Below are 13009 nucleotides of genomic sequence, written 5' to 3'. Positions count from 1 at the left end.
CCCGGGCGCGGAGCGTCCGCTGCCGGTTTTGCGCCGATAGGAGGAAAGCGGGGAATTTGGAATTAGTTTTGCGCCGATGGGAGGAAAGCGGGGAATTTGGAATTAAAGTTTTGCGCCAGTGGGGTGGAAACGAAATATTCCCCGACTCGTCCTGCCTCTGCCATGCTTCCGTAGGCGCTGGTCTGCGCCGCGATGAATCATTTCGGGTGCGAGTTGCGGAGCTGTCGATAAACCCACGGGGCCTAACCCTTGGGTGGTGTAAGGCGGCGCATCACCTCGCTGGCAGCTCCGGATTGCCCGGCTCCCGGCAGCTGCGGTAGTTTGTGGCCCCACACAAAAACTACACGAAACACCAATGTAACAAATGTAGAAAACCGAGTTTGCTTCAGAGTTCCTTCCTCATGGGCTCCTCGATTAATATCAGCTCCTGCCACTACGCCAGCAACGCCGGCAGCGACTGCCCAACGCAACCAGCTCTCTGCTTCTGGCAAAGGCAGACCTAGAGCTCCTCCGTCTATGAAAGAAGCCCTCCATCGTTTCACCCTGCAGAGAGGTGTAAGGCCCCTCATCCTTCCATTCAGGACTCTGCTAACCTGGACAAAGACCACGGCACGCTCCACCCCTGGCTTTAGAATTACTCCTGAATGCCTGGGAAGCTCCTCGACGTGAGGATGCTGAGTCCCATCGGTGGGGATGCGCTGGGTCCCAGCCCCGGCGTCCCATTCCCCAGACGCCTTCGGCACATAACCGAGCAGCCTCGTGCAGCGATGCCCTGCCGGCTCCCGCTGGCTTCTCCCCCGCTGCCAGCAGGCAGGTGCATCACGCCAGGCCAGGGGGAACGTCGGGGTGTTTGCAGGCAGGCTGCGGTGCGCGCTCCGCTCAGGACGCTCTGCTCCGAGCCTGGCTTTGCCTCCCGGCTGTTGCGGTGCTGCCCGGTACATGGGGGCAGGAACGGCCTTTTTGTTCTGCCTTTGCACAGTGCCTAGCAACACGCGGGCCCTGGGCTGCGAGCGGCGCTTCTAGGGACTTCTGCAACACAGATAATCACGTTTATTAAAATAGACTTGGGAAATGAAGGCTGAGGTAGCCCAAGAACACATTTGACAATCAGGGTGAAACATGAAAGGTAGGGCGCTTCTCTGTTGCTAACTTGCTTTCCCTGGGGTCTGTTGTATGTATATATTTTAAGTGGTTTATACACTAGTATAGGATTTCCCTAATGCATGTATTCTAGAAAATAAAAATTACACAGGTTCCCAGAGCAAAACTAACAGTACTTGCCTGTATTTCTGAATTTCTTTTAATTTTTTTTTTTTTTAACTCACACAGAAAAAGAACCTTCTGAGACCTGAGAAAAGAAGTGGGGGAAAAGATGGTGCAAGTCAGCTGTGACAGCTGGAACACTTACATGACGAGTATCTAAAATAATTCATAATTTCTATCTCATCTCGTAAATCTTTGGGATCTATTTTTTGCAATTTTCTTTGCTGGCAGCAGCAGTCTTCAAATTGCCATGTTTTCAGAGATAGCCATCACTTGGCAGCGTGTCACCGTGACCTTCTTTCTCCTCCTTCCCCCATCCCTCCATGGAGCTTGCTAAATCTCTTTTAAAAAATTCTGTCAAAGTTACCAATTCTGTCCAATGCTCCACTCTCTACCGCTCTCTTGTTTGGAGAGGACAGAAAAACAAGTCCCGGCGTAGAAAATGTCAGCTTACCGCTTCAGCATCTTTCTACTTGTATTTTTGCATCCACATGGCAATGGCGTTAAGATGGAGCATTTAGACACGTAATAATCTTTCAGCTCAGATAGGGACAAGGCAAATCGTACGAACAGGGAAGATTTCTTATTTAAATAGTGTGGTTGTTGAGATCCTGAGTTTATATACGTACAGATTTTTATACCTGTACATTTAGAGTCAATGCAGATAAGCAGAAGCAGCATAGAGGACAGCTTTCCAGGCAGGGATGAAACAGTGACTATCATCTGTGCCTTGGAAATACAACACAAAGAAACGTTCAACAGAAGAATAAAGGAGATGCAGATAACTATCTTCAACATATGTGCAGCAGATTTGAACCCAGAACTTGGGGCTTAATAACAGAGCAGGTTAAATGTTGCCTGGTATTAGAGTTTCATTTGGTTTTGTTTCTCTTTTGGCACAAATCTAATGTGCAAGAGGTTAGAGGTATAAATACTGAAAAAAATAGGAGCAAAGATTTCCAACGTCCCACTGAGCCTGCATTTGCAATGAATTGATGTCGCTTTTTTTTGGTTGATTTCCAAGGCAGTATGGTAATATCATTCTCTTGCTGCCATACTGTGCTAGGGCGACTTGGTTTTCTAGGGCAGTAGTGGCTTTTCATGATTGCATCACTGTAATTCAAACTAGAATATACTCCTTACTTTGCTGTGCGTTTGTATTGCTTCTCTTCCGTACAACTTTTGTTTCTGCGTATGTATTCCTTACCAGAGGGACAGACTCACACATTGGCATGTTTCTGGTCAGGTTCTGTACAGAGCAGCGCAAGTTCTGAAATAAGATACATGAGTGATCCAAGTAATTTCCAAAGAACTGTGTAAACAATGAATGGAAAAATTTGAGGTTTTTCATGACAATGCTGTTACAGAAACCATTTTTAGGTGGTAAATGTCATCCACCTCTGCACCAAAATACAATCCAGGCAGCTCATGGAGAGCCTTTCAACCACAAAAAATGTTAATATGCTTTAAATGTGTCTTGAGACTTTGTCATTTATGGTCTTCATAATTGATATATTCATGAAAGTGACTCCTCCCTAATTTGGCAATAATGTAGTATCGCTGCTTTACAATGTATTTTACTATTCACTGTTGTTAGGAGGGGAAAAAAAACCACAGAACACTAAATACTTTTTGACAGTGTATTTTTCATATTAAATCCCTTTTGTTTGCTTACCCACCCCCCACCCACCCCAATCTGCAAAATTTGTAGTGCATGAGAAGCACTGCATGTCTACACAGGCTCTATCAGGCAAACCTGAGCTTCCCCTGTGTTCCGAGTTGACCAGCTGTGAACTAGAAGACTTTTGACAGCTCATTAGTCCAGGGCTGCACTGCGCTACCGAAGTTGTACGACTTCCCGTTCAGCTGGCTTGCCTTGCAAACTTGGAATGCAAGCAAAACAAGCTCAGATATGTCTGTTCAGCCCAACGCACGTAGACCCGCAGCCACTGAGAATGGGAATTATATGGCATTTAGACTATAAAAGTCCAAAGTCACAATCCTGGAAATCCCCCTCAGCTGGCACCTAGTTTGAGGAGGCAGCTCTATTCTGTATAACATCGTTATTTTACTTCAACCATGTATGCTTATGACTCGGTCTGAGTGAGATCCAAAATGTGTTCCTTTACCCAAACCACTGGAAGGCTTGATGTAACAGGTGTTTTAGAACATGGCTACCAGGTAGTGATAGGACCTACTGCTGCCCCTTGTTCCTTCCTCCCCACCTTACAAAAGCTTAGAACATAATTCAATTCTCTCCTCTTGTTGGGAAGGTTGAAACCTGTATTTCCTACCTCCCAACAGACTGCTCAAACTGTGGGATGATCCAGGTGGATAGATTCCATGCTCCCTATTAATAATAAAAGTATCTGAGATTCTTTAACATCATGATTGCCGCTCTACTGCTTTGGTTTGTCATCATGAGAAAGGATGGGTTCCACCATCTGTTTCAGGAACTATGATGTATTTCATAATAGCCAACTGACAGATAAAATCCAGAAGCAGATTATAAATGGTATCAGGATTAGATTCCCGGTTCTACAAGAACAAAGCTTTTAAGTTGCAGTTTTAAATGTGTTATTTCAAAATGTGACTTTTGATGTGCTTGCACAGAACACAGCATAGCGAGGCTCAGATCACTGCAGTTCTTTGCATCACCTTAAGGAAAAAAATGAAGCTAGTACAGTATGATTTTTGTTGTTTTACCACCCCTTGACAAGCATTAATTCTATAGAAGTAATTTGTTTTATATGAAACTAGCAAATTCTAGTCTAGTCACAGGTAAGTTCTAAAATGGCAGCTACTTTGAAAAATTAAGCCCCTACTTTTTTCAGTTTTAGATCCCATCTGGACTAGTCTATGGAAGCTGGGACTTAGGCAAAGATGCACTACCCTCAGTCCAATGTCAAGTAAGAAAAGGAGCCATTACTGTTAGGCTCAATGCCTACTAAAAATAGGAAACTCCTTGTAGACACCTTTTATTGACAACATTTTGCAAACACTTTAATTCACAAGTACTATGCAGAAGCTTCATCCTTTGTAAAACAAAATATATTTGTCACAAATTACAAAGTTTGTGGATTAACACAAAGTGCTTGTCTGCACAGATCTGTAACTTTTTTTTTGCCCTGAAGCATAAGCAAACCAAGTATTTTTGTATAAAAATTCACAGAAACAGTAGAAAACTTTTTTGGCTCTGTCTCTCTTACTGTTGGTCTCAACACAAGTGAAGACACTTGGACGTTCTTCAATAGTATAGTCAGTCTTCATATTACATCTACTGTTTGGTCTCTGTTTCCATCTGGGTTTCTTGAGATTCTTCAGCTTCTGAAAGTTTTTCATCATCTAAAATTCAATATTAGTTAGTCAAACATGCTTGGTTATATTTACAGACTATAGTGCAGAGCTGTGTCCCACTTAAAATATTTTATGTTGATTGCCTTAAATGCGTAGTTGAGTATCTCATTATATAAAATGCTATGTTCAAACAAAAAAAATCCTTCCAAGTTTTTAAAGCTGTTATCTGTAACAGCTATTACAGGAAACATGGAGTAAACCCTATAGTATCAATTCAAGCAAACAAGTACTGTATTGCTTCAAATTACATGCCTTCTCTTTGCCTATTAACGGTTTATCTCAAACTGAAGCTGTGCCTTCCACTAAAATGTTACTTCCTTCACAAAATACTAGAAGCTGAAAGGTAATCTATACATTCATGTGAAAATGTATTTTAGAGACTAATACTTAAGGAAGTGTTAGTAACACATAACAACAATAACCTTCTGGTAAAGTGCACTTAGGATTAACAGTTCATTCTGCTTAAGAAGATCTAGATGGCCTTAGAGAATGAAAGTCTGCTCTTATAGCCATCTCTGTATGTTAATCAGGTCACATCAAAGGCTATACCAATTATTCTGTCTTGGCAAAAATCCAGCAAATAATATTTAAAACAATATTATCCATATTAGAGCATGAAAAGTAAATGCTGATTTGAAAATACTAAGTATTTGTATGACAAAAGATGAGTTTGACTAAATTCCTGAATTTAGCTCTTGCATATGACAGTTTTGGTCCCTACTCTATTACAGACTCACTGTCTGAGTAGGTAAGTCATTTAGCTTTCCTGTATTCCAATTTCTTTTTAGTAAAGCCTCAAACAATACCATGATGGCAGTGACATGTTCAAAACTACCGAAACAGAAATTATACAAATAGGTTTGGAAACCATGCACAAGAATACTCTTCTGTAAGATATACTTTTTCTGTTTAAAAAAAAACCCGACCTCACATTGCTATTCTCCATCCCCATATTTTAAAGAAGTCTGCTGCCTACAGATTAATCTGAAGCTAATCAGGAAATGACACAGTGGCTAGCTTGTAGAAGAAAAAAATTTCTGAGCAGTCTCCGGCTCTGGACTACTACTGGGAAAAAAATGCTGCCGATGCAAGAGTTCACCAACCTCAATAGCACATAGCTTAGCACACTGCTGGAAAGTTGTGATTCCTTTTGATCCACTGAAACCCAACCCAGTTATATATATTACCTAAGAACACCACTTACTTTCCAGGGTTTGCTGAAGTTCATGGATGGTGCTCAGGAGAACATGAAACTGCTTTCTTCTCAGCTCCAGCTGGAACAATAAAACATGTATTTTAGGAAACAGAGAGCACATACAGAGCAGATGCTCCATTAATTATGTTCCTAATAAATTATTATATAACAATCTCTATGAAAAACCTACCTTATCTTCGACATTTTCTTTAATGTGAGAAAGATGTTGCAGTTCTTTTCCCAAAGCTTCTAGCTGCCTGAAAATAAAGTGTCAGTATTTTTTAAAAAGTTCTGTAAAATTCTTGCAAAATAGATTTGAACTAAGTAGAGGAAAAAGAACCATTAAATAAATAGGTAAACAAAGCATAACAAATGAAATGGCATAGAGGTAAGGCCACTTCACATAAATGTTAAACTATTATGTCATAAACTTGTAATTTAAGGTCTTTTACAGGAAACAAGGCCTCCAAGCTAGAATACAGTTGTACACTGGGCATTTGGACTGTAACAATTCAGTCCTGTCTCAAACACATTATTAACTAGACCATACAATGAAAGTTAAAGAAGTGGATTACATTAAAGACCCATGGCATCTTCAGAGGGTTTGCTACTTCACAGATTTTTTATGTTGACATGAATAGATTAAATAAAAACATAGCATCAGCAGAACAACATATTTGATAAACCTACACACCCAACATACAAACACAACAATTCTTAGACACAACAGTTGACCAAACACAGTCAAGTACCTCATCTCCAACAACGGCCTGACCAGACAGAGTACTGGATAACATGTAGACTTTACAATAGGCATACATAGAATAATCCACTTTTTTGATGAAACTACAAGATACAGCTTAAGCCTTGGCACACAGAATTTAACGCTGTGATCCATATAAATACTCATTTCCTTCTCAAATACCAGTTTTTATTTTAATTGATTGCCTCTGGCATTAAGAGATAGAGGAAACATGCAACACCTATAATCTTCATTATTATTCATATCCTTTTGAAACACATCATCTTTCAACACCTCTTCAGGATCATTCTGCAAGCATTTGATTGTTTTCTGTTCTCACTTGGACCCACCATGGACCACCACAATCTTTTTTGAGGTAGGGCAAAGAATAACAGGTACCATAATGTACACTAGCTTTCAAATGAGGATGGAGCATCAACTCTTACACTCAAACCTCCGCTTTGGCCCTTCTACTTTTCTTCTAATGTCTACTATAATTTATGCTCCATGCAATGAGAACAATCTGTTTCTCTAAAGGTGAAGTGGATTGAGGCTGACCATCCCTGATTAAGTAGCAGGCGGAGCCATACAGGGGTCAGCAAGGAAATAAACCTCTTTTTTTCTGAAGCACTGACAGCTGCTGCAACTAGTCTGGGCAGGGAACCACAAAATGGCCTCCAGTCCTAAGTATCTCATGATGGCTGGGAAAAAAGATCTGTTTTAGTGCTGCCTGACGGTGTTGTCTTTTTTTGAGCCAGTATGCTTGGTACCTTGAGGGGAATGCCTGAAAGAGGGTTGGGTGTGACATTATCCCCCCCTTTAATGGAAACAGGCTAACAGCTTATAGGCTTATACAGTGATTTCGCTAGTATTTGGTTTCTAGTTTCTGAAAGACTTCCATTTGGCCAAATCTTGCTGTTTACGCCGTGCTGTCAGGTATAAGCAGACTGTGAGAAGACATGCAATTTTCTTCTGGTAACATCCAAAGCTACATCTGGAATTCTACTTCTTTTACTTTCCACTCCAGAGAATCTTTGCCTAGCCTTCTCATTTTTTGTATCTCTTTTTCTAAGACTCAGTGTCATTTATTGGTCTTCTTAACAGCTCTTCTGATACTACGTCTAATTACACTGTGGGCACTGCCATTTAGTAGTTCAGCTCCTGTCACTCCCTGAATTGGCTCCTGTGCCTTACCTTGTGACTAAGCCGATAACAGCTTCTCTTCTTTTGTGCTGTGTGACTAGTTTTTCCAAGAAACAGTCTCTTAAAAGCATAAGGAAAGTTTTTTTCTGAACTTTGTCCTATTTTACCACATAACCTGCAAAAACTATAAATGTAACTCTTGCAATAAACCATGACATTTCTCCTTGCAAGAAGTTTTCTCAAGAGTTTTTAGTGATTAAGAGTTCCATGGAAAGTGTGATATTGTTAGTGAGGCTTCCTCCGTTCTGATTTAAGAGTGGTCCTTCTTGGGTCATAGTACGATTTTCTGTATACTTTCCTCAAACTGGAGAGAAAGGAAGCCTTGTAATTAAAACACTGGATGAAAACTACGTCAGGTTCCTATATTTAAAGTCTATACACTTGGAAAGGTCAGTTAAAGCTAAAATACCTACAAGCCAAGGTCCCTTTAAAAATGCTCCATTCTGTTACTGTGTCCTCTTTCCCCATCTGTAAAATGGGGGATCGTACTCTGTTATAGTTCAAGCCTGTGTCTTTGACTACAGATATGAGGGATTAAGGACAAAAGGGCATACATTGTAGCCATTCTTCCAGTGGATAAACACACTGGTATTTCTAACTGTAACATACTCTTCTAAAGAGATGATAAAATTAGTTTTAAGAAAAGACAAAATGCCAAATTTACTAGCCGTAACTTACGACCATTTCTAGCTTTGCTCAAGAAACTTGCGCTTGGATGCGTTAAGCAAAACTAGAACAACCCCTCCAAACCTAAACAACCTGGCATCTTCTAAGAAAAAAAAATTATCATTTAGTTGTTTCCATTGTTAATCAGTTGACTTATCTGAAAAACTTCACTCTTGGTAATTCTTTATTCTGAAGCCTCACTTGATAAACAGCACATGCTGACTAATGAAGTAAGAAGTAGTCAAGCCTCATGAGAATTGCCTGTAATAATCAAAGTTGTGGTAATGAAATCAAGGCACAGAAAAACAACATGCAAGAAAAAAATGTGTGAAATATTCTCAGTGGTTTATAGCTAGAAAATTCCTACTCCTAGGGTAATAATGTAACAAAAAAATCTTCCGTTTCCTGTAAAATGCCATGGAACATGAAAAGACAGCCTCCCTCTGCAATTTCGCTGAAAGTAGGCATCAGGGTAAGTGCAAACTGAGCTTAAATAAAAACAGTAACCCCGTGCTACCCCTTTAATCAGGTTAAAAAGAACAAACTCAAAGATGCAATGAGTCCAGGAATGCTTCTGTAGCTTGATAAAGTTAAAAAGATTATGTCCCCACAACTGCGCAAAATGACCCAAAAGCACAGATAGTGATCCGAATCCAACAATGGCACAAGCAATACTGGAAGTTACATGCAAGACAAGTTGGACAACAGGTAGGTATAACCTGCATGCCAGGGCAGGTTATATTGTGGTACACAACATAGTAATTTATAACCGGGCATGCAGGAACAACTACTATAAGGAAAACATAAAGAAAACCTAAGAGCTTTCTCCTGCTTTCTCTCATGCCACCTTACTTGCTTGTGTATTATGTATTTTGCGCGACTACCGAATCCCTTGTTGGCGCACGTTACAGCACTTCCCCACTACCTCTCTTTTCTGAGCAACTCATCCCTGGTAAGCTGACATTAGATGTGCATTTACATCTGAGTTCACTTATTCACCTTAAGAAAGAAAAAAATTCAAATAAACACACTTGGCAATGTGTCTGAATCCACACAGATGGAGATTAATTAAAGAAAGCTGATAAGGGCACAATTTTAAAACGAAACCCAAGTTTTTCTTGTGTCAAAAGAAATTACATCAGAGCAAGGAAAGGTCAAACTGAAAGCAAGGAACTGTCAAATCTGGTGACTTCTAGCTTACTGGCTTATTATAATTTGATGTACTTACTTCAGTGTTTCATGTCTGTCTGGATGGTGCTGTATGACTTTGGCTAATGCATCATATTCTGAAAGAAATTTAAATAGTTAGTCTAAATAATTCTGAAAGTATAGATTCAAGAACCAAAAATCAGGTACCGTAGAATGTTACAGATTCTTTCTCCTTCTTGAAAAACCATTTTAACGTTTTTCAAATTTGTACACAACACCTTACATATATAAAAAAGTACCTGCAGATATACATATATAAAAATATGTATAATTTTTGCCATGCTATAACATTTCAAAGTAGATGATTACATCAGAAGAGATTTTAAATAAACTACAGATATGATTGTAGGCCATCATCTACTTAGTCAAACTTACTCAGCACTAGTGATTCGTAAAGGATAAGGCCAGAAAACATGACCTTTAGTTAGCACTTGGTCTTTTGTATATGATACATAAGCATTGGTTTTAGATACAATGTAATTTATATGTACAGAAAACAGTGTTGATAAGATGTTACACATAAACATTTCAGATTTTTAGAAAAAAAGTATAAAATGCTGCATGAGAAACAACAGGATTATTTTTTTTAAACTGTATTACACATTAGCAACATCATCATGGTTTTACAGGCATCTAACAGCCACTTCCTGATAGTAAGATTGTACATACGCCAACTACCTCATTCACATGGAATAATCTGTGCTGCAGGCTGGACAGAACATATCAAAAAGCAAACACTTCAGGCCTATGTTTGTGAAGATGTTAAGAACTCTACATTCCTACTGGTTAAGGTTCTTTTAATTTCCAGTTGAGTCTACAATTATCCAAAAAATTGATCAAACGGTTGTATTTAAAACGTTTCATCTGTTATACTTTTAATCATTTTCTTTTTGCATTTCATTTATCAAGAAAAACAAATTCTTGCTTCTTATCATTGCTAATCTTTTGATAAGACAGTACCACAGGGAAATGCTTCAAGCTTCAATTTAAATTATCAGCATATACTTTTAAGACTAGGGGAAAAAGTACACCTCCCATAACAGGTATTCAGTAAGGACACATACAGAGTTGCTGGGTGTGTAACTGGCATCACTGTCCCTGTGTATGCCAAGACATTACTTTCCCTTAAGAGCTGAAGGAATACACTTGCATGATCCTCAGTGCTGGGTGTAAGCATCTTCAACTCTTGTCTCACTGTTAACAATGTGCTTCAGCTCTTCTCAAGACACCTGAATTGTGATAGGATGCTTCTGGGGTTTTTCTTCGGCCTGAAAACATTTCTCTGAACTTTTTAGGTTTTCCTGATGTTCTACGTCATTGAGATCTACTGGTTCCATCTTGCCTGCCTCATCCACCAAAAACTTTCAGTAGTGGGTGCGGAACCCACCAGACTAACTATAGTATTCACCATGTCAGTATACTCCCTTGCACTTTCAAAAATTTGGGATCTATTTTCTGATACAATGTATTTTAAAAAATAACAAAATAATGAAACGGACCAGTGTAAATACAGATATTGCTCCTTACCCTGGCGATTTTTCCGAATCCTTTTTGCTTGGAGGATTTGTTTTTTGCATTCAGAAATCTTCTCATGTGCTGCAGCTATACTGTTTTTTTGAAAAAAAAAAAAAAAAAAAAAAGGAAGATATACAGAGTTATATTAAAATCAAATAATACATGTAAACAAGCCATTCTGCTAAATTAGGAAAAGATAAAGAGCCATTTATGACATAGTGGCCTGCTAGCTCCATCAGCTTCAAAACTACATACACTTCAATAGGTTAAAAAAGCTTTTCTTTGTATTTTATATACTGATAAGGTGCTTACAGCACATGTTTTGAGTGCTATCAATTAAGAAAAAAGAAAAAAAACCAAACCACTCATCATAGGTATATATTATGCTCACCAGAACTGGCTCAAGCTTGGTCATAAAAGAGAAATTGTCAAACAGAAACCAGTAATATTTTCTCATAGTTACCTATATCCTTATAGATTTTTTCATAATTTTCCATTTCTCTCAGGTTCATATCATACACCAGAAGAGTTTTTCCCATTGAAAATTCACACTGTGATAAAGTACTCAGCATTCGTTGGTACTGGCTGTAACTGAAAACAGACAAGATATTTATCCCTATGCAGCATAAAAATACCCCCTACCTTTACAAAACAAGAAAACAAAGCCTCATGTAGCGTAAGGAACAGTTAAATAAAAAGAATATTAAAGAAATATTTCCAAGATTCAATGTATAATTTTTTGAAACTCTTGTTAGAAACATTGCACCCATTAATTCCACCATCATGTCCTTATAGGTGTAGAGTGTGTATTAAAGCAATGGGCAGATTGATCCAGGGCTTATAAACTTTCCAGCTAGGGCTGACTCTGGGACCACCGAGATTAGTATTTTAATACAGCAGTGCTTCTCTGTACACACAATCGTTATATTGTGTCCTCCAGGAATTTATATCCGGTACTTGTACGGACCCCAAAGCAGAACACCACATTGTCACTCATCTCTTACTACTTTAGCCTGTTGTTTTTTTTTTTTTAAAAACAAGAGAACCGCAGCAGCAGAAATGCCAGCAGTATTACCCTTCCCTAACAGAACAAATGCAGAACTGCCAACTAAAATATTCGAGTCATGATCCTGTTACAATAGCGGGACTCCTGGACGGATCACGCAGCGGCACGACAATCCTGAGGGCATTGGAGCGGCGCTGGCAGATTTCATGATAGAGCCTGCAGCCTTCAGTAATTTCTGACCCGTCTCTAGTCCTCATCGCCTACCACAGTGCTTGGCGTTTGTACTGGAAACACCACAGAGGCATACTGAAAAGCAGATGTATACATTTTAACAGGGATCTTTTCAAAACGGATCAAGCCCAGTTTTCCACTGAAATGCAAGCCGATCAGTTGCAAGACAAAAAAAAAAAAACAACAAAAAAAAAGCCCAGAAAACAAGTACCCTTCCTCCTGAGATCCGGAATTACACCACTTAATGAAACTCTTCACCAACAAATTGATCCGCCTGTCGTCACCAGCACCGTCGCCATCGATCAGAAGCCGCTTGCGGATAACTTCATCTGAGGAAAAACTCCCGTTTAAGGGGCAGCCGCATCCCAGGGCCGAGCGCGGGTTTCACCCCGGGCCTTCAGGGAACGATTCCCGGGGCTAAACCGGGAGGATCTGTTCAACGGCAGGCGTCCCGGGGCCGCGGGGCTGAGGGACCCTGGGGCCCGGGCGGAGAGGCCTGGGGGCGGGGGGCGCCCAAGGCCCGGGCGTGCCCCGGCACGAAGGGCCCGGGAGCGGGGCTGTGGGGTCGGGGCCAGGATGCAGGCCCGTCTGCGGGGTGAGAGGCCGGGGGTCGGGCTCGGGG

The 13009-nt window shown here is 40.1% G+C and overlaps 1 protein-coding gene across 1 annotated transcript; it reads right to left on the bottom strand.

The window, feature by feature from the left end:
• Positions 1-4256: 4256 nt before the first annotated feature.
• THOC7 (THO complex 7 homolog (Drosophila)) lies at positions 4257-12873 on the bottom strand. The gene is made up of 7 exons (XM_010570968.1): positions 12599-12873; positions 11614-11741; positions 11163-11249; positions 9655-9712; positions 6006-6072; positions 5825-5894; positions 4257-4608 (listed from the first exon to the last, which is right to left on the bottom strand). Exons 2-7 carry the CDS (start codon positions 11720-11722, stop codon positions 4541-4543), a joined length of 459 nt encoding a protein of 152 aa, XP_010569270.1. The 5' UTR covers positions 11723-11741; positions 12599-12873; the 3' UTR covers positions 4257-4540.
• Positions 12874-13009: the final 136 nt, after the last annotated feature.

This window comes from Haliaeetus leucocephalus, unplaced genomic scaffold (genome assembly GCF_000737465.1).
Source record: "Haliaeetus leucocephalus isolate CR32 unplaced genomic scaffold, Haliaeetus_leucocephalus-4.0 Scaffold2, whole genome shotgun sequence".
Lineage (NCBI taxonomy): Eukaryota > Metazoa > Chordata > Aves > Accipitriformes > Accipitridae > Haliaeetus > Haliaeetus leucocephalus.
The sequence above is the reverse complement of the archived record's forward strand: the minus strand, read 5'-3'. Positions and strand labels throughout refer to the sequence as shown.